Raw genomic sequence first — 20,324 nt, 5'->3', positions numbered from 1 at the left:
TCGCGTAATCGGGGAAGCTTCTCAGATAAAAAAACTGGAAACACGTGTGCCAGCAAAATCATAATCACTGTTCTGAAAAAAAGGACACGATGTTCCTTAGGAGTGTGGCGGTTTGGGCGAGTTGGTATGACATGACGGTAGATATAGCGCGAGAACAGAACGACAACGAAGGGACAAGAAGAAGACGAGTGCTTGTCGTCATCCCTTTGTCGTCGTTCTGTTCTCGCACTATATCTACCGTCACGATGTTCCTGTTATGTTAAATTGTACAAATGTGACTCACCACAGTCGTGCATATCATAGCTATGGCCATGTGACAGCTCATGTTTTTATATCTCTTGTCTTTTATACATATTTTCAGTCACAGTAAATTTGCACGCTGTTGTTCGTCACCACTTTTATTGTCTCCTGTTCGGTATCCGCTCTCTTTTTACGCTTTTAACTTGCAGAATTATTTCACAATCGCCCCTTCAAGACAACCCTTTGCAATGTTGCCGTTTTTTCGTTCTCTCTCTGAATAAGGTCCTGTGTATATAGAAGTTGGAAACTAAGCAAGCAAACAGACAAACTAGCAAATTATCAAGTAAATAAATAAAACAGTTTGTTTCCAAGGCCTGTGAGAAATTCCCTTTAGATACTGACATCGTCTTTTTTTTCGTCTAATTTTACAGTCACCAATAAAGAAAGGCACAGTGCTGCTGGCTCCACAACCAATTGAAGAGCAGACTGCCCAGCCACTCCGTGTCCTGGTGTGTTGGATATAACGCGAGGACAGTGAACGGATATTACTGGCCATTCACCAATCGTTACGCGATCGTTAAGCTACTTTACGAGCACTGCAAGAAAAAAGAAAACATTCCAACGGACACACCGTGTCGTCCTCTTATGGGATCGTCCTCTTAGCGACTAAGGCTCAGTGCACAGCGGACACGCTAAGAAGGGCGCGTAGAGACAGACGCCGACATAGCAATGATAATCGCGTACTTTAGCACAACAAAAAAAATACCTCAATGCCTACCCTGTGACTCCCGTTTTTCAAGCTTATTCCCGTTTTCTATTGATGGCGCTTGGTACATGAAACTATTTCTCTCTCGAAGTTGAATTATACAATTGATAAACATCCAGAAAAAGGTTTAAAAAAATCGCTAGACCAGAAATTGTAGCTCAAGAGTGAGTTTTTACTCTCCAAATGATTGCGGATTGGTAGCTTAAGCCCCACTGTTCCACGTTTAGCTGTTGTGGCGCATGGTCGAGGAGCAGTGACGTCACACGGCGCACATCTGACGCGCCAGAGAAGGTCTGGAAACTCATTTAGTGACGTGGGCCTCGGCGCGCTTTGTTCGCGTGAGCTCGCTCGCTATTCCTGCCGTTGCAGGGTCAGTTTCAGTTTATTGCGCGTGATTGGGTGGGGAGGGAGTTACATATAGGGAGAGGTATACAGAAAGAGGTTCCTTAGTGTAGACACTGCAATGGGACCTCCTGTTACAAAATACACAAAGAAAAAATAAAAGCAGGAGCAGTATTGAGTAAAAGAAGCGTGAATATGCGTACATAATAATAAAAGAGGCATTATGGTAGGCAATAACATAGAGAATATTTGACATTGCAATACACAAAAAAGTGGTTTTAAAAAGTGAAGCTAATACAGTGCAAACGAAGCAATCGTAAGGAATAAACACTTATAAATATTTCAGAAGAACAAGGAAGTAAGGACAATGGATAAAAAAGACATGAAAATGTAAGACAAAAAAAGGCAACGACTCTAACAACGCATAAGTCAGCAGTTGAAAGAAAGATCGAGATAGATGTGAACTGAATCTTTAAAGACATTTAACTAGAGAGAAATTTAAGTCTCTAAAGACAGAAAGTTCCATAGCTTGATGGCCGAGAAGCCCACCGTTTTTAGTCCGTAATTTGTGCGAACCTTGGGCAATAATATATTGTTTTGAAAGGAGAAACATGTATTACTGAAGGCAGTTGTAATTTTATTGTGCGTCCGTCTATCTGCCAGTCCGATCACCAGTCTGAATATAACTGAAATTTGTGTACACTGACATACCCGAGCTAAGTCACTGCTAATTTTTTTAACCTCCTCGTACATGCCCTGCCATCACTGAACCAACAGACGCCCGCCATCATTACTTAAACTATGAGACGTTGCATCGCGAGGAAGACGAGAAGTGCGCGCACTGGAGGGCACATATCTAGCATTGTGACCATGTAGTGCGTGTTTAGAAAAATTACCTCCGCTACCCATTTTGTGAATTTTGGGAACAGCTAGCAGTTGTCAGCGCCCTTTTGCCACAACGCAGCATTTCTTTGTCACAAGCAACAAACGGCAATCTTGAACGCCCAGGCAAACTTCACTGGACATTCTGATGTCGATGATTACCGAAATAACACACTTTATTAGAAATGCCTCGCTTCTATTTTTCATTCATCCTATACATTGTACATTGAAAGAGAAAACGTTCTAATGTTCACACCGCGATCAAGTTCGTGCGACTTCCTTAGTGGAGCGAAAGGCAAGCGCCCCACGGTTGTTTCCAGGAGGTCGAAAAAAAATACCGCTACCTCCTCGAAGAAGATCTTGAGAAATTTTAAATGCAGTTATTGCGCCGAGAGAACATGGTGTGCCAATTTTAATGGTGTGAATAAATGACGAGATGAGGATTTGCATCATTACCATTTATTTACACATTCATCAGCCAGTAGACGGGAGAGTGCGGCAGGGGAGAAGAGAGAGCGAAAGGCGAGAGAAGGAACGGTGAATCACTGACCCTACTCTCTCTTACACTCTCTTAACACACGTTAGGCGGAAATGTTGTAGGCCCGTGTGTTCAGATTTGGGTGCACCTTAAAGAACCCCAGGTGGTCAAAATTTCCGGAGCCCTCCACTATGGCGTCTCTCATAATCATATCGTGGTTTTGGGACGTTAAACCCCACAAATCAATCAATCAATCAATCAACACACGCGAGAGCTCAGCCCACATCCCGCGATGCGAGGAGCCTTCACACGCCAGAGCGCGCTTCTCTTTTCCACTCTCTGCTACTCTGCCCACATCACCTGCTCAGGTTTCTAGAGGCGAGTATAAGCGCGTGCGCCCGCAGATGTTGCTGTGAGAGAAGGAGTGTGAGCGGAGAGATAACACCTGCCAGCGTGCGGACACCGACTGACACCTGACATGTACCGACTGAGAAATGCATTCACATTTGAAAAATCACCGCATACCAGCGAAATGAATTATTATGAGTGGGCGAAGCACCAACGACCGCGTGAGTAACCGTAAACGTCGCCCCCTATAACATGGAAATCAGTGGCAACACTTGTGCGCAGTATATGAAATGTTGTTTATTGGTCGTACATGGTATTGAAATTTGGACTTCGTTTTGCTCGAAGAGCAAACCAAGTGCTCACAGAAACCGTCATCGCCGGCAAACTCTCGCTGCAGCACAACAGTGCGTTAGTTCAGGACAGCACAGCGGTGCACAGTGGTGCGTCATTCGAGGATTTTGCGTTGAATGTTCGCGATATTCGTCAAGTTGCTGTCAAGCATCACGCTGTGCCTGAAACTCCGGTCAAGTGAATCGCGCTTGAACCGGGCATCGATGCCACCAACCACGGTTAGCGAACTCTTCCAGCGTTTCGCCATCGCTGCCCGAGCTTTTGCTGCCTCTGGGTTCATTTGTCTGCGTTGCCGGGTCAAGGCAGCTTTACGAGCTCTCAGCTCCGGTTGCAGTTACGCTGTTACGTGATCCTCCTTTTCTTCGTCGGCGTTCATAGCTGGCGCACTGTTCTTGATTCATGGCGAAAGAGAGAAAGTGAGCGGTGAGAGCGGGCCCTTGGGCCCAACCACGCCCCCAGTGGGCAGTAAACCGCACAACCCTAGCAGGCTCCAACCGAGAAAGAGCATGTGCCGAGAATAGTCACTATATGCTACCTTAAGGTAGCATATACAGTACTTTTATTGCCGAGTATGCCACAACGCTCCTAGCGAACTCCGGTCAAACTACAGCAATGACCGATGGGGGACATCCGTTCCCTAAGGAGCTTCATTTCTAAAACGTTGCTTTAGTGGAGGCCCCCCGCAATGCCTTGCCAAGAAAACCGAAGCCCTTTTTTGCTTCGGAAGATCTAGGAAACATGATCTTTTCTGGTGTTAGAGAGAACGTATTTGTGCCCAGTCAGTGTAAATGTATTGTTAATACAAGATAGTTACTTTCAACTTAGTAACACATCCAGGAGTTTTGGTGACCTAATCTCTAAAAAAGTTACCAAAAAACTAAGACGTCCTAAGGATAACTCTAAAATCAAAGACACTTTTTGTGCGTTATCTCACGCGAAAAAGTACCCACATTAATCTCGACGGGAACGCGAGCAAAGCTCGGTGTTCCCTTCGCATAACGCCGACATTTTATCATGCCCCTAAAGGCCAAACCACATAAGCGCGAAAATGCACGTGACAGCGACCAGCGACGCGACGTAGATCGGCTTCGCGCGATCAGTCGCTAGCGCAGGCAAACCTCATTCACGCGACGGCTTCGGCGAGCGAATTCCACTGTTGCTGGCATGAGGCCGTCCACTCGCACCAAGAAAACCGCGTAGCGAGCGGTATGCAATTTAAAAATAAGGTATATTGTTGTGTAATAAAACGGAAAGTGTTTATTATTGCCTTGAAGCATTTTTTATATGAACATGCGTAATAAACATTGCGTTATTTCTTGCTGCGCATACGTGACTCGGGCAAGGTCACGTGCACCTATGTAGTCTTCGTCTTTTCCGGTCTTTCGCTATTGGCTGCTTGAGCCCAGCACTTCCGGGCGATGAGCGACGGTTTCCAAATCTGGAGAACCGAGCGATCGCGTGAAAACGAGCACGCGACACGTCGCGCGAACGCCCTGTTTTGTCGCTCATAGCGTTGCTCGTCGCTGTCGCGTGCATTTTCGCGCTTATGAGGTTCGGCCCTAAAGGCCAAAGGTTGGCGTAGCTGCCACCTTTTGATGGGCATGGTTTCACTCCTGGGCATTTTTTCCTCCTCATCACTTTGTTAAACCGCATTGGTTGCAACTAATGTAATTTCAGTTGTACGTAGCGTGAGCGGGGGGGAAGGGCAAGTTTTATCTGCAGGCAACTACTCTCCCCCGCTGTCCTGTTGGTAGTCGTACGCTGTGGTTGGGTGCCAATCAGATAAGTCGTCTCACTATATCATAAATAGAAAACAATCTATTTATTTATTATGTACCTGCATCGTCATTAGCAGGCATTACAGCAGGGGCATGTGCATCACTAATTACCAATAATTTATTTCAACCAACAAAACGTAGTATAAGTCGTCATTACATCGCATTTCTACTAAAACGTCTGACGGGAGAGCTTTGAACACGTTCGTGGCGCTATAAGACAATGAATAGCGAAAACTGTCTCCTTTGAACAGAAATTCGTGAACTTTTAAAGCTCTTCCACGCGAAACATCTCATGGCAGTATGATGTATTTTTTGCTGTCCATGCCCGTTTTTTGAATGATGAATGCTGTAAAAAAATTTTTACTTCCGGGGCCTTGTGTGTGTATCTTCTTTTCTTTCCCACATCTGAGCAATGTCGGGGAAGATGGCAAATATACAGGCCTATTATCACAGCTACTAAGCGTTGCTGCTGGTATACCATCTGAACCAGTCGCGCTTGTGGGAGAGATCATTACGAAGATCTTAAGTGCACCTTCCAAGAGAAACTCAACTTGCAGCATTGCTCCTTTACACGACGACGTGTGAAGGAACAGTAGACCTATTTCTTCCCAACTTCCAGTGCCTCGCTACTTGTAGGAAACCGTTGTCCTCTTTCAAGACACGCATAGCTAAGCATGGGCGTGTGCAAAGGAATTTAGGCAGGGGGGGGGGGGGGGGGGGTCGCGGTGCGGCTGTCTCTCTTGACCAGCTGACATTAGTTCCAGACTGCCCCATGCTCTTACTCAATCGCACTTGTACCGCTAAAGGTGCACGGTTGTAGTAATATAGGTTCCTAGAGAAAACGGCCACTGTGGACACCTGATGCTGCGTTCTAGCCTATGCATTAAGAAACGCTCCTTGACGCTACTTCGTCAAGGCAGCGCGTTTAAAAAGCGTTTGTGCTGCACTGAAGGGGGCGGCACGTCAATTTCTATTCAAGGAGCAACTTTTATTATGGGGTTAGGGCTGCCTGCTTCTCATATTTACCACCCGGAAACTCGTGGACCGAACGGAGCCCACCGTGAGAAGTACCCCACTGCTTCAGTTTCAATCATGCATCTATTGCTACTCTTGATTTTTTTCGCAGAAAACACATCGAGCAATAGAAGAAAATGGGAGAGGGGGATATGCCCCACCCCTCCTACTTACGAATCATGTGCGAGCCTATGCAGGAACAACCAAGGGAGAATCATCGGCTGCACATCTAGTGGTAACTTTCACGCATGCAGGTATAGATGTGTTGCACAGATCTGCCCTTGAATATCAACATTGGGCTGCTTAGAGGGTTGAGGAAGCCTCCAAGAGTCAATAACCTTGGTTACCCACTCAGGCGAAACCTTCTGGACGTAGCACAGGATCGCAGGACTTAAGACAAAAAAAAAACATTTTGTATGTGTTCATTGTCAGTGCAGGGCTATATCGAGGAGCTATACAGCACCGAGCCGAGGCAAAGCCACACTTACCATTGTTAAGCACATGTGTTCCTAAAGTCTAACAAATGTTATGTAATGTTTCCTTTGTCCACCGCTCTGCAGAAAAGAGATCTCTTTCCTGGAGACGCATTGCCCCATACTGATAAGCATGACAAGGCTTTTGTGTGAGTTACGGCGGTCGCACGTGCTTGTAAGCTGTCGTTTCTAAAGTTACGAAACTCTCTAGCGAGATCCAGGATGTTGAGCTGGTTTTAATGAGCAGACGTTTGTTGCAGACAGCAGCTACGCAAGATGATAGATCACGCGCGGTACATTAGTATTGCCTTGACAGTACTGCCATTTGGATGAAATCAGCAAATATATGTGTGCTAGCTATATACAGGTCTCCAGCTGTGATGGTACCAGATGACAGACAAGTGAAGAATGTTTTATTGGACTCTAGCTGGAGACACAGTGGTCATCTGCCACATGCATTGATGTTTGTCTGTTCGACAGTGTATGTGTGCGTGTCTGCGCGTGCGTTCATGCGTGACTGTATGCGCTTGCGGTTGTGCATGTGTATGTGGCCACGCATGGTGTCATTGTGTGATGCCCTGTCAAATTTGCTTTATGGTTTCTGGACAATCTGGACTGCCGCTGAAAAAGTATCGTTATAAAAGAAAATGGGCGAAGCATTTCAACTGAGGTGGTATTTTTCAAAAAAAAAAAACAGTGAATAGCCCGAGAGCCCTCCGAAGACCAAGTGCGTCATACAAGGCGCTTTGTACAATAAAAACTCATTTAGACATTTATAGAAAACAACAGAAAGCGCCCGCCTTCTTTGACTATAGAAGTCTTTTTTTTCCTTTAGTTGATTTAATTCTTGCCTTGACCATTACTCGGAATATTCTGCGCGTCTACGTTTATTTCTTTAAGCAGTGAATGTTTTTGTGAGGAGTGCATTTGGGCCACGCGCCTGCGCCAATTTGAAGGCGTGAGAAAATAAATTGGCCCTGTATCTGCATGTTTCTACAAATGCCGTCGAAATGTGATAGTCTTGCGTGGGGAGAAAGTGAACGAGACATTTATTTGATGTTCCGAGCAAGAGAATCGATGAGTGATATTCTGGAGACGCTGCGTTAGAGTGCCTCGAGCGTGCGGCGGAGACGAACGAGTGCATCAAGACACGTCACACGTGAGACATAGGCGCCATCTGGCAGTTTTCTTGGAAAACAAAGCACGTGGCTATGAGACAGGTGTGCGCGCCCGTCTCAGAGGTGATAAGGCGTAGAACGCAAGGCGACGGGTAGGTGCCACCACCGTGTCGGCTTAGCAAAGCGTTGAAAACACTCGTTTTTTCGGGCAAGCGTTGCATGGTCAGCGCAGCGAGATAAACGCTACGGTACTTAGGATTACTTATGTACACCTTTTCTAGTAAAAGACGTACGTGCAGAATATATACGTTTTGTTATGATGCCTCAGATATGCGCAATAAGTGCTTCTTAATTGACAATGGCACACGTATGAATGCTAAATCTTGAGCAACATTGTTGGGCACTGCAGTTGGGGTCGACTGCTTAAAGTTTCCGGTGCCCTTAAGGGTGGACGAACAGACCAATGTACAGACAGACGGACAGACAGACAGACAGACAGACAGATAGACAGACAGACAGACCAAAATGTTTGCGTCGAAGGTCCCCAAAAAAGACTGTCGTCTTTAAAAAAGCAAATATTTCTCTCTGGCGCAACCTAAATCTGCCTCAAGTGTGTCCAATACAGTTTCAAGTTATACGTATTGTGGGCATTTACAATACGTGACTGGTGCTACCGCGGTACCGAGATATATGATGCATGTCTTGCGTACGAAGCCTTTCCCAAGGCGCTCTCCGCATCTACAAGTTGCGGCCAAGATGGCCGCCCTCATGTGTGGGGAATAGGTGTTGGCATTTACAACATGCTTTTTCACCACCTGTACATAACCATCATCCCGCAGTGTTCTTCATCTTCATTGTTAGTGGACATAGTTCTTGGGTCTGTTCTGTGCCTCGAAGGCGACTGTTCTTGCCCCGTCTTCAAGGCCTAAAGTCGTGTAAAGCACTACGTTGCAATATTTTTTAGGCGAAATAACTGTACTTGTGAAGATTTTTCGTCCTATCAGTAAAATGCCCTTATCGCTTTTGGGTGACGATGTCAATCATTTCACGTCAGCTTTCAATGTTAATACTCTAATTTCTTTAAAGGTTGAAAACATGCTTGTTGCCACTGATGTGATGAACCATCTTTTGATTCGTACCATAATCAGGAAATTTTTCCCGAGCGGTAGGCACCTCCTTAAAATTATAACGAAATGTTGAGAACATTGCAATGCATGTGCGAAGCAGAACTCGAATTTTTGACAGCACGTGGCTTCGTGGAATCATACAGGGTAGTGAAACGGTTACATCTTCCTACTGGCAACTTACGTCATACCTTTCCTCGTGAAAAAACTGCACAGTTGTACACTTACAAAGTGTGCGGTGAGACCGGCAGCTGCTCTATCATAGCCGAGCACCCTTCTCAACAAGCCAGATGCACCATCGCAGTCATAAATTCAAAAAGAATGCACTCGACGTAATCTGGGCTTGTCGCAATGCAATTGGGGAAGATATATTGTGCTGGAGAAAAAAACTGACTGCTTTGCTAGCTTTTTTTTAATCTATGCTATGTTAGAATGATAATGCTGCAAGCAATTAGATTTTTTTTATGTTTTGAGCCATACACGGGCAATACTCATATATATAACGCCTTCAGCAGCAGATTCAAACTGCACCACGCGAGCAAGCGTCCTCCATCGAAGAACGAATTCATTCAGCCAGTTTATTCGAGAACTCTACTATTCTCTGTTTACCAACGTATGTATTTCAAGCATTCCAATCATCCCGGTTAGCATTTTTTATGTGAGCCTTTTGAAATGTAAAGTGATTTTAACCTTTAGGAGGCTATAGAGAATATATTCTCGGTGATTTTATTCTGTTCTATCTTTGACAGGGTTTAAATCTTAATTAAGATACATTCTTAACACACCATCACCCGAAACCAATGAAAATTAGGTTCTCACGTGGGCTTCATGTCACAGTTGCCTAACGTCTTGTAAAAGCTGATAACTGTCATGGTTTCGGGGCGTACGTGAGGCGTATCGTATATGCGAAATCGACCTTAAGTAAGAAGTGTAACGCGCTTAACCAGTGTTGGAGTTCGGGAACCAGCACCATGTATTTGTTTTTCCAGGTGATGCCGTAAAACTTCAGAGTGCTAGAACCACGACATTAGCTTTCATTTCACAGCTCAATGTAGGCGTTAGAGGCATACAATTTGGTCGAATAAGGAAGCATTAAACAAGCAACTTCTTGGTACAAGTATCGTGCTTATGGCGCATTCAGTAATACTTCAGTTAGCGCTGATGGAGTTAATTTTCTATGAGCGAAATAGACTAGGCATTAGTTTGATGCCCACGTTCCTGCATAACGCTGCATGTTCCGCATTGTTGTCAAGCTCATCACGCACTTTTGTGCTCTTCCACCCGTGTGACCTGCCTAACTCACTGACTTAATCATAGGATGTCGGGAGGAAAGGCCGTTTGCGTGCTTTTTAGCATGCTTCTGGTGGCAGCAATGAGTCAATCATCTGAGGATGGAACAGCAGAGACCAGTCAGTCTTCTGAGAGTCCAGTTGAGACCAGTGCTAGCACAACTGGGTCAACAACGGCGAGTCAGCAGACTGTAGATCAAACAACCGGGACCAGTCAGTCTCCTGAGTCTTCAGACAAGACCACTTGTGTCACCAACGGCTCTAACATCGTTACGAAAGTGAGTGTCTTCGATGCACGACGCGAGCACAGGCAACTTTTGTGTTCGCCTGAAAAACACAGTGTCACTGCGTATTAAATGCGGTAAAAGGACAAATAAAACGCACCAAAGCACTCCTAACATGCAACCATTCATAATTAACCCTGTTTGGGTGCTTCAGTACTCAGAAAAGCAATGCACATGCAGTTTTTGAGCAAATGTGCATCGTTCCTATGCATATGTGATCTAGCACATTTATTCACAAATACTGTATAGTTATTTTATATTAGAGTTGCATTTTCAAAGAGAAAGCTTGAGCGTAGTTTTGCATGTCGTATGCTTAGAAACCCTCGTTCACTTCAATGGGAACCTACACTTACCCAATTACCCAACAGCATCCGGCAATTGCTAACATTGCCCATATCTGGTACCTTGGAAATCAATGTAGTTGGCTTAACATGAACTACACTCTCGCCACAAATATTCATTGATTTACCCTAACCTCCATCTAGAATATATTGTTGTTTTTACATCTTTGACTTACCTCGTGTTACAAACTGTTCGTCCTATTAAGAAGTTAATGACCGATGAACTTCTACAAACGCCATTTTCCTTTCCATAGCTTGTTTTGCAACGATATGAAGCAGCCTAAACGCAGCCATAAGTCTTGAATGCTTCTTCCATTAGATGTCGCCTACAACGAAGGTCATGAGCGAGTAGATTTCCGTGGTTTTTTCGATCATGTCATGCACAGGTCACGTCGAAACCGAAGTAACAGATAAAGCTTAGCCAGGTCTCGGCATTCGCGTAATGAAGTAAGTCTTCGGAAATTATTGTTGGCGCATAAAGGACCCAAGATGTCCACCTCGGTGGACCAGTGGCTAGGGCGCTCGGCTGCTGAACCGAAGGCCGAAGGTTTGATCCCAGCCACGGCGGTCGCAGTTCGACGGATGCGAAACGGTGGAGTCCCGTATACTGTAAAATGTCAGTGCCCGGTTAAAGAACACCGGATGGTGAAAATTTCCTTCACAACGGTGTCTCTGATAATCAAATCGTGGTTTGGGGACAGGAAACCCCTCGTAAATTAAAGGATCCCCGTTTTCGGCGTCTCGTATACGAGGCCTCTAAACGCGCGTATTCATGCACTGTTTCCCTATGATTGATGCTCTCCATAAACAGGCCATTATTGGTGATTAGTCGTTTCAGATGCAACCTTTCATTTCATCGAGGCGATTTACTTCGCATTGCCACATTTCATCCTGCCAGGGTATGAACGCATAGCCTCAAGTTCTAGCCCGGCACCGTAACGTGTGATTAGGCGAGATTCAACTGCTCAGGAACGATTTCTTGCCACGCCCAATCAGAGGCGCATCACTTCACCTAAGTAGCGACAGAAATGTCTCAATAAATAGAAAGAAAAGAGAAAATACAACAGGAAAAAGAAAGAAGGAAGAAAAAAACCAACGAAGAAGATTAGCATTGTTGCCAATCGCAGGGTAATTACGTACTTCCAGCGTATTTTTGGCATTTTTCTCCCACCTCAGTTGGACACAAGCGTGGTTGATGCCAGGTAGTTGACAGTTCGTGCGTCAATAATTAGCGAAAAAACGTGCAAGATCTTCCTGAGATGCGTATGTGTTGCATTGAGAATGAAATCCGAAAACTAAGATTTCACCTGGGATGTCTCTTGAGAGCGGCAAATTCGACCATGAACGGAAATTGTCCCACCCGTCTCGGACGAGTAATGCAAAAAATCAAGTGATGACGTCCCCACTTAACGCCATCACTTCATCAAAGATCACTAATAATTCTGGCGTGATCACGACGTCACAGATTCTGCTGTGACGTAACGCCACATCTTGAAATTGTAGGAAGCCCTTTGAGGTGCGAACAAAGCTGAAAAGTGTGCGGCCTCAACACAAGAAAATGAAGATGGCGCTTCGCAATGGCTTTTGAAATCACAGGTCACAGGAGTGACAGAGTTGGCACGAGACGCGAGCATATGCAGCGGTAGTGTAGACGACACCCCCAACGCCAGATTTGCGAGTGGGTGGGACTATAAAATGCTCCGAATTTACACATTGAAGGAAAAATCACAGCATATTCACGGAGTAAATGATGATGAGTGGGGCGAAGCGTCCATCAGTCCATCCGTGCTTCTGTTCGTCCGTTTGTTCTGGCTTTCGTTCGCCCGTGTGTCCGCTCGTGCCTCTGTCCATGCAACCGTCCATGCGTCTGTTAATGCATCTGTTCGTGCGTCCGTCCGTACGTCCGTGCATCCGTCTGTGCGTCCATCCCTGCGTATGTCCTTGCGTTTATCCCTGCGTTCATCTGGGCGTCCGTTCATCTGTCCATCCATCCATCCGTCCGTCCGCGCGTTCATCCATCCGTCCGTCTGCTTCTCTGTCTGTCCGTAAGTGTGAACGGACGCATGGATGGATGCATGGATGGACCGATGGACTAAAGCAAGACTAGGTAACAATATCCTGTTCCTAATGCGTACTTCGAATACTTAGGGCATGAAACCTTTTCGAACTTGCCATTCACTCTGCGTGGCCTTAAGGGAATAGGCACAGTAGCATCTGTGCCTTTTGCAGTGGGTGGCTGGCTTTAAACCACCATTTCACAAATGAGGCGCCGTCAGTTTCATGGCCAATCCCGCGTTGTGGATTGCGCCAGGTCTCTGAGGAACAACCAATCTACCAACCACCATGCCATTATGATAATTGCATGTTCTGACACCCGCTGGCAGTGGTCGCTTGTACCATGCATTATTACAGTATTACATTAAGTTGCCCTGTGAAGCATGTATATAGGATGTGCGTGTTTGTAAAGCATGAAAGCTACTTTCAAAGCAGCGGAAGTTATTATCGCTGTATTCACAAGCAGACGCATGGCTTTGTGGTAGAACATCCACATGTAACACAAACTACTCGGGTTCGATTTCCACGTGGACCCAAACGACCTTGGTTTGGTCCGCACTCTGACCCAGGATTTTTATCGTTTATTTCATTTGCGTCATTCTCAATTTTTCGGTCACGCATAAAATGATAATTTTTGTTCAGAATCAACGACGCTGACATCGAAAACAACGCCAATCTCAGAAGTCTTGCGAAACGCGCTTTTTCCTACTATCGCGTTAAAACTGGTTCGCAAAACTGCAGGTCAGGCACTTCAAAGACAGGCCCTGACGAAAGAAAGACACCGCTGCAGACATCTTCTTCAGTGACATTACCAGTTTGACGATTTCTCACCTCTTCAACAGCCCACATATTCCTCTGCACATCTATCTTGCGTTGAAACGTGCAATCGGCATGAAAAACACGTAACCGCACGTTAGACAAAGCTTTAACACTGACTTCCTAATTATCCCACATTCAGAGTCATTAACTGATGAGACCAGGTTGGGCCCTTGGCCAGACACCAACAGTGCAACTGCGGTCCCAAGAGCAGTTATAACTTTTTGGAAACAACTGGACTATGTGCGCGGCTATGAAATGTGTCTCAACTAGAAAGAACACTACATACTCACCGCTGTATCTCACCATCGTCATTCATTAATCTTTCTTTTCCCCTTTTCCTTCCCCCAGTGTAGAGTAGCAGGCTAGAGCAAGCTATCGCTCAGGCCGACCTCTCTGCCTTTCTGTAAATAAACTTACCTCCTCCCTCACATTCAGAGTTGAATTATCCTAATATTACAGCACTCTAACCAAACTTCCAGACATTCTCAGCCCAGAAATTGGATAAGACTCTTTCGAAACTTGTGCACATTTTCGCCTCGCGGAGAAGCTAACATCAGCAGGAAATGTGAAATAGAGTTGCTGCGTCAGGTAAATGATGCAGTTAAAACAAGGGGGCTACTTTTTTCATTCTTAAATAGAATGTCACGGGTGTTTTATTAGCTAATGTCGACCTCCAGACGATGTGGTCGAATTCTTTTCATTACTTCCACTGTCATGCAGTAAGGGTGAATGCTTCATCTGGAGGCACTGATAGCTGCCACAACATTTCCCTAAATGCCCCGTCTACTGCGCAAAATAGTGGCCTTAAGTTTCGCCTAATCCTTTCATGCGCTTTTAGAATTTTCGTTCACAGCGCATTCCTGGTGCCCACGAGTTGCTACCTGCATGCCGTTGCTTGTAATCACCTGATAAAATAAGTGGTATCGTGCTCAGTCTGTGTTCTCCGTGTGACATCCCCTCTCACGAGAAACACGACTGACTCGAGAGGAAGAACGCTACTCATTTGATTGAAACCCCGACCGCATGCGCGATTCCAGCAGCGCTGTAATGAAAAGGGGCGACGGGGTTTTTGAAGTCGACCAAAAATGGTCGCAATCAACCGCCTGGACGACTGAGTCTCTTCTGGATGCAACGCCAACTGCAAGCACGTACGTCGCAGGATGATACGAAGATACCACTGCCGAACTTGACGCTTGTTCCTTAGCCTGGCGTTCCGGTACGACGCCAACGACTTCCCCGGCAGACAAGTTCTGGATCTGGTCTGTGTTGCGCCACATCTTCCCGAAATATCGTGCATTTAGCAGCAAGCTCACTATTTTGTTTAGCCAGGGCTTCCTCTCAAGTCAGTCCACTTTATCATTGCAATTTATTGCAGCCTTAACAAAATAAATACATCTTTATTCCTTTTTTTGCGACTGAAATTGCGGTTCACAAATGCTAGTGCAGGACAACGTTGTATGCTTCCCAGTACGCAGCAAGATGCAAGCGTGATGCTTAATTAAACGTTTGCGCAGGTTCTGCAAGGGTTCGACAAATTCGTCGCAGTGTCTACAACTAAGAGCACCCAAAGGAATGATTCCTGTGGAGCGGTAACAAAGAACGGGAAAATCCAGTGTAATCAGACTACAGGAGCGATTACGGGATCCTACTATTTTAATTTCACCTATCGTTCCATGTGAGCACCTCTACAATAATCCTCACGCTTTTGTTTTCTGAAAAGCAGTGCAATATAGGCTGATACTCCGTGTACCATGGGTGTGGCATGTACGGCTGTTTAGCTTCCCTAAAAATAAATAAAAATGCCACCCATGCCGTCCGTACAAATCGTTAACCAGTGAAACCTGAACCGTGTGGCCCCGTTCTTTAGCAGTGGGTTCCATCCGACGCTGCACTGAAGCCTTTCAAAGTTATTGGTTGCAGGTTCGTGCTTCCTAATGAAGTTAGACACACGTTTAGCTTGGATTTACCACAGTGTTTCTTTCACATGCCGCACATTGTGCCTCGCATGAGCACGGTCATGGAAGGGTGTAATGAGTAGTTAAATGCGTTTTGCACTGTCTTAATCGCAGTGCTTGTTCTTGAACCACAGGGGGTCACAGACATCGCAGCCAAAGACAAAGTGCCGCTGGTGACTCTCCCACCGAAAATGGGCCTCTGACCAGGCAAACGCACTCCTGCAATTGCCACATTGACGCCGCAACGCCATGTTAATTGTTGCAAGCGTTTGACATCGCGAGCTAACTCACAACTCAGCCAATGGCACGCGTGCTTGGGTACGACACTACAAACGATGTAACTGATAACGCGGCCAAAAGGGGCCGCTCGTGACAATGCTTCGGGTCGGTTTTTCGGTTCTCGTAGCAATATAAAGCTTTCGCTGTAAACCCATTCCATAAGGACAATCTGCAGCCAATAGAATGCTCCAAGTTACCGCTTGTTTGGTAGTTTCTTCACGGGCAGAAATAGTAATCGTAGGCACTTTCATGCACTCCGCTGCTTTCAATGGCCTTTTTTGCTTAGACGAGTTCAAGTAGTCATACCAGTAACTTTTGTGGGATCGGACAAATGCCAATATTAGTCCGATCCGAATGTTATAGCGGACATCAAGTACAGCCTTGTTTTTTGAAAATGAAACTTTCTAGACAGGTGCAGAGCAATCTCAGATTAACCCATTTTCGTTAAGCGCAACGCTTCTTCTCATAGTGATTTTTTTTTCATCGCAGAAAGTTGGATGGTCCCGCCAATATTACAGCATATCCCGAGGAAAATAACATTGAAATTCGTGAGTATACAAGCTGGCACAATAAAAACGTGCCACCTTTTCATCAATCATGCTAAGGTACTTGCTTTATTGTTTTTTTTTTTTTGTCAGAAAGGTCATTGTGCCTCAGGAATGGAAAACTCACCAACGTAAAGAAATGTCGACTGCCGACAACGCCGAGAAACCTACACGATCCCCAAGACAATTTTTCGACCCTATTCGACCATCACCGTTCACCCTTTTCATATTAAGTGCACGGCGAAAGCATCTGCCGTAAAAGCTTCAGCTTTACGCAAGCTAATGGGAATTCACGTCAGTAGTCATGACGATCTCTACGCCTGCCAATTTCTCGCCATTCTTGATCAGTTTTTTTTCTCCTAAAGGGGTTATGAGACAGATTTTGAACCTGGTCAGAAAAATCTGTCGATCGGCATTCTGGGCTTTTTTTAATATGTAACATGTGATCCGAACGTCTTAGAGCTGTGCGTGAGACGAAATTCACGATTCTGTTGCAAATAGTTATAAACCGCTCATCCTTCTCTCGGCATATTACGTCAGTTAAGTGCCCGACTATAGTCAGCAGTAGAATAGATATGGCCAATGAACAATTTCAGCAATTGTAAGCTGTATAGTTCATTCAGCCGCCACGGGATGTCGCTCGTGAATTGCAAGGTAAAATTACGAAGTAGCAATTGATGTGTGCCAGTGAAGTGAGCTGGGATGTTCAAAAAACAAAACAAAGTGAGTTTTTTTTTTCTTGCAGACACCCGACATTTGACCTCGAGCTTTAAGAGCTTCGCTTTTAAGACATCGATAACTTTGCTGAACATTCTGCTGAATTTCTCTTGCTCCGAGCGGAACTTACGTTTTAGAGCGGTGGCGTCTTGCGCAAAAACAAGTGATGCCACCACGAATGTAGTAAAATAAGTACCTAAATGCTAAAGTTTTGGGAGGTCGAAAAAAACTCAAGAAAAATGTTGTGTACAGGATAGCGCCTGTCCTGTGCACGTTTCTTCCTGTTCCACACTTTGCGTGGCTCATTGAAGTCACAAAGATGCACCTACTGACCCCCTGAAGTGACTGCTTCTGCGTATTGCTGGTTTGCAGTCCAGTGAGCGATGCACGCGTATAGTCACTCACTGGCAACTATTTATATCTGATCCGTTTATTCCTTTTGTTTCAACATTCCTTTTTTTCGCAATTTTAGCAGCCTAATGATTTCATCTCTTCGACATCAATTACGCCACCAAAGGAGAATGTTACTAATCACATGGACAAATTAACAGAGTGAGGATCTGAAATATCAAACATACCTGACTAATAAACATTGTTTAGTCTCGTAGACTTTTAAGCCACCCCGCCTCAAATTATTTGTATAAAAGCTTTCTGTTCCACTCTTTAGAGAGCTTATTAGTAACTTTTAATTACATTATTTATTTGTGTTCTTTTTTTTCATTTTTCCCCCTCTTGGGCTATAATCTGAAACTTATAAAATTAATGCATATAGGTACAGTCGTGCTGAATATTACTTGGAGCACGCTGATTGTGGTTAAAATGACGCTAAGCACAGAAAATAATACTGCCGAACGTTAAAGTGGCTTCTAAAGTACCGCTAATTGAGATAGTTTATTTCACTAATTCTTTTTTTTTATATGTAGGTGCCACTTTTTACAGTCTTGACACCATTTTGAATACAGACAGAGCGTTGCCATTCAACTTCAGCGTGACAATACATATTCTTAAAGCGTTTTCTCGCTGTGTTCCTTTTCAGGAATTGTTCGTACAATGTTTGTAACTTTCACGAGCTCCGTCTCGCTACCTTTCTTGCACACAAAGATACATTGAAGTACAGTTTCTTTCCCCGAGCATTATAATTGTGGGAAATTTCTTACCTGTTGAAAGTCATTATGTAATAAAAGAATAATTCCTTTATTACTATGAATGTTTTTTTTTCTGCAGTGTATAGTCCCCTTCCTGCAATATTCATTTTACACGGCTGCAGTAATAAAGTACATAAATAAGTAAATGTGTTTGTTTACGTGCTGGGTTTGTATACATTTTTTTATGATGTGTTCGCATGATGTCGAATGTTATTGCTTTATTTGCAGTTATAATTAACTACATACGAGTTTACTTTAAATGTTTATATGCTTCACTGTCATACTTGCATCAAAACCGTTCACAAGCACGCGGAATTTCTGTAGGACTAAAAGCCTCTGTCAGGCCATATGACCTTCAGCTCTTACTCGTCTTGCAGTATGAGAAATAAATACATTCGAATTCAAACTCCCTGTCCCTACTGTTTCCAGGTATAAAAAACCCACTACCATTGACACTACAATACAGGCTCCTTGAAAACACTGGAGACTGTTTCATCTTGGAGGGCATATCCAATCCATGTAAGTGCTCCTTATTTTTCGATAAAAACACAATTCCAACTGCAATATACCCAACGCTTACTTAGAGTGCGACAACCACGAAATATTCCCTCGTAGATATTTCACAGCGGATGGTTCATCTTTCCTCCGTTCTGTCGTGCTGAAGCGAAGTGCTAGCAAGTCAGTAGAGGAATGAGTGCTTTTTTTTTCACCACGTGTAATCAAACATTTATCGAATGCGGTTAGTTGGGCTAGTTGCAAAACTAAATTTTGATCAATTTGCAGCCCTTATGTGAAGAATGAGTGAGTGAGTCAGCGAGTGAGTAGGTGAGTGAGTGAGTGTGTTTGTGTGCGTGAGTGTGTGTTATAGGCGTGCGAAGAGTTCCTCATCCATTGAGCCATGATTAACTGCAGCGCCCTCTCTCTCCTAAGTCAATGTATGGGGTGCATTTTGTCCTGTCTCTCTTCCCCCATGCCTGCCATAATAGGGAGTGAGTGAGTGAGTGTGCATGCGTGTGTGCATGCGTGTGTGCACGTGTGGGACCAAGCCTGTGAACCTTATTCTTACATGCATACAAAACTCGCAGTACTCGCAGGTTCAGGTAGAGAAACCTACCAGATTGCCTTCGCCAAACCCGATTTGCCTGAAGACCAGAGGAATGAGTGCGCGATGAAACTCGGGAAGAATGCCACGGTCTTCAACAACTGCAAGGAGAATGGGGCTTTAAAATCAAACCGCTGAATAAAAACTCGGTTCGTCCTGTCCATAGCACACATTTAAGCTTGTCTCATTTATTTGTGGTCCGTCCCAGTCTGCACTGACGTTCTAACCTTAAATGCATGTCTCGTTCCCTATATTTCGTTTTTTCGAAGTTTTCAATCACAGGAGACGCAACTGTTCGGACATGTAAAGTATTCAAACACTATCCTTGTGATGAAAACTCTCTTGGTGAGAAGAGATGTGTGTATTTTGCCTCGATGCTGGAGTTGTAGAACCGAAAGGGTAGGTATTTTTTTCTTTTTTCTGTAAATATCAGACTTTGCGAGGTTTCAAGAATCTCTTTCTCTAGCATGTGTAGCACAGCGCAAACATCACTTCTACCTAAAAAAGTTACATTGCTACAGGGATTTCTTGAGTACAATATAATAGTGACAGTCGTAGCTACAAAAGGCAGGGCGTAGTATGAGTGCGAACAGTCGGTGTTTGCCAGCCCACGGGGATCGTTTGTTGATCGATTGGAACTTGGTAGGTCCTCAGCTACCTTGAGCAACCCACCACAGGGGATCGGCCACGAAATGGGTGGTACGTTATTTTCGAGACAATATTGTTCCACAATCCGATTATGTCTAGGTGTGGTTGGTTTGAAAAGAGATGCACTGGCACAGTCAAAGTTTTCAAAAAATTAATGAAAAAAAATAAACGATTTAGATAACAAGCCGATGCGTTGAAACCATGAAATTGTACATAAACTTGACATTCTAT

At 44.6% G+C, this 20,324-nt stretch overlaps 1 protein-coding gene across 1 annotated transcript; it reads left to right on the top strand.

Annotated features, from left to right (window-relative positions):
• The first annotated feature begins 9,424 nt into the window (after positions 1-9,424).
• Positions 9,425-19,617, top strand: LOC119181009 (uncharacterized). The gene is made up of 6 exons (XM_037432162.2): positions 9,425-9,527; positions 10,232-10,481; positions 15,217-15,377; positions 16,426-16,484; positions 18,773-18,862; positions 19,429-19,617. The coding sequence occupies exons 2-6, from the start codon at positions 10,233-10,235 to the stop codon at positions 19,581-19,583; spliced, it is 714 nt and encodes a 237-aa protein (XP_037288059.2). The 5' UTR covers positions 9,425-9,527; position 10,232; the 3' UTR covers positions 19,584-19,617.
• The last annotated feature ends 707 nt before the right edge of the window (positions 19,618-20,324 follow it).

Source organism: Rhipicephalus microplus, chromosome 10, assembly GCF_043290135.1.
Source record: "Rhipicephalus microplus isolate Deutch F79 chromosome 10, USDA_Rmic, whole genome shotgun sequence".
NCBI classification, from domain to species: domain Eukaryota; kingdom Metazoa; phylum Arthropoda; class Arachnida; order Ixodida; family Ixodidae; genus Rhipicephalus; species Rhipicephalus microplus.
Note: the sequence above shows the minus strand (reverse complement) of the source record. Positions and strands in the feature narration are given on the sequence as shown.

Coding starts and splice junctions, on each gene's coding strand:
- LOC119181009 (XM_037432162.2), top strand. CDS start 10,233: ATGTCGGGAGGAAAGGCCGTTTGCGTGCTTTTTAGCATGCTTCTGGTG. Junction 15,378..16,425: donor AATTTCACCTATCGTTCCAT/GTGAGCACCTCT, acceptor TTTTCATCGCAG/AAAGTTGGATGGTCCCGCCA. Junction 16,485..18,772: donor GGAAAATAACATTGAAATTC/GTGAGTATACAA, acceptor TACTGTTTCCAG/GTATAAAAAACCCACTACCA.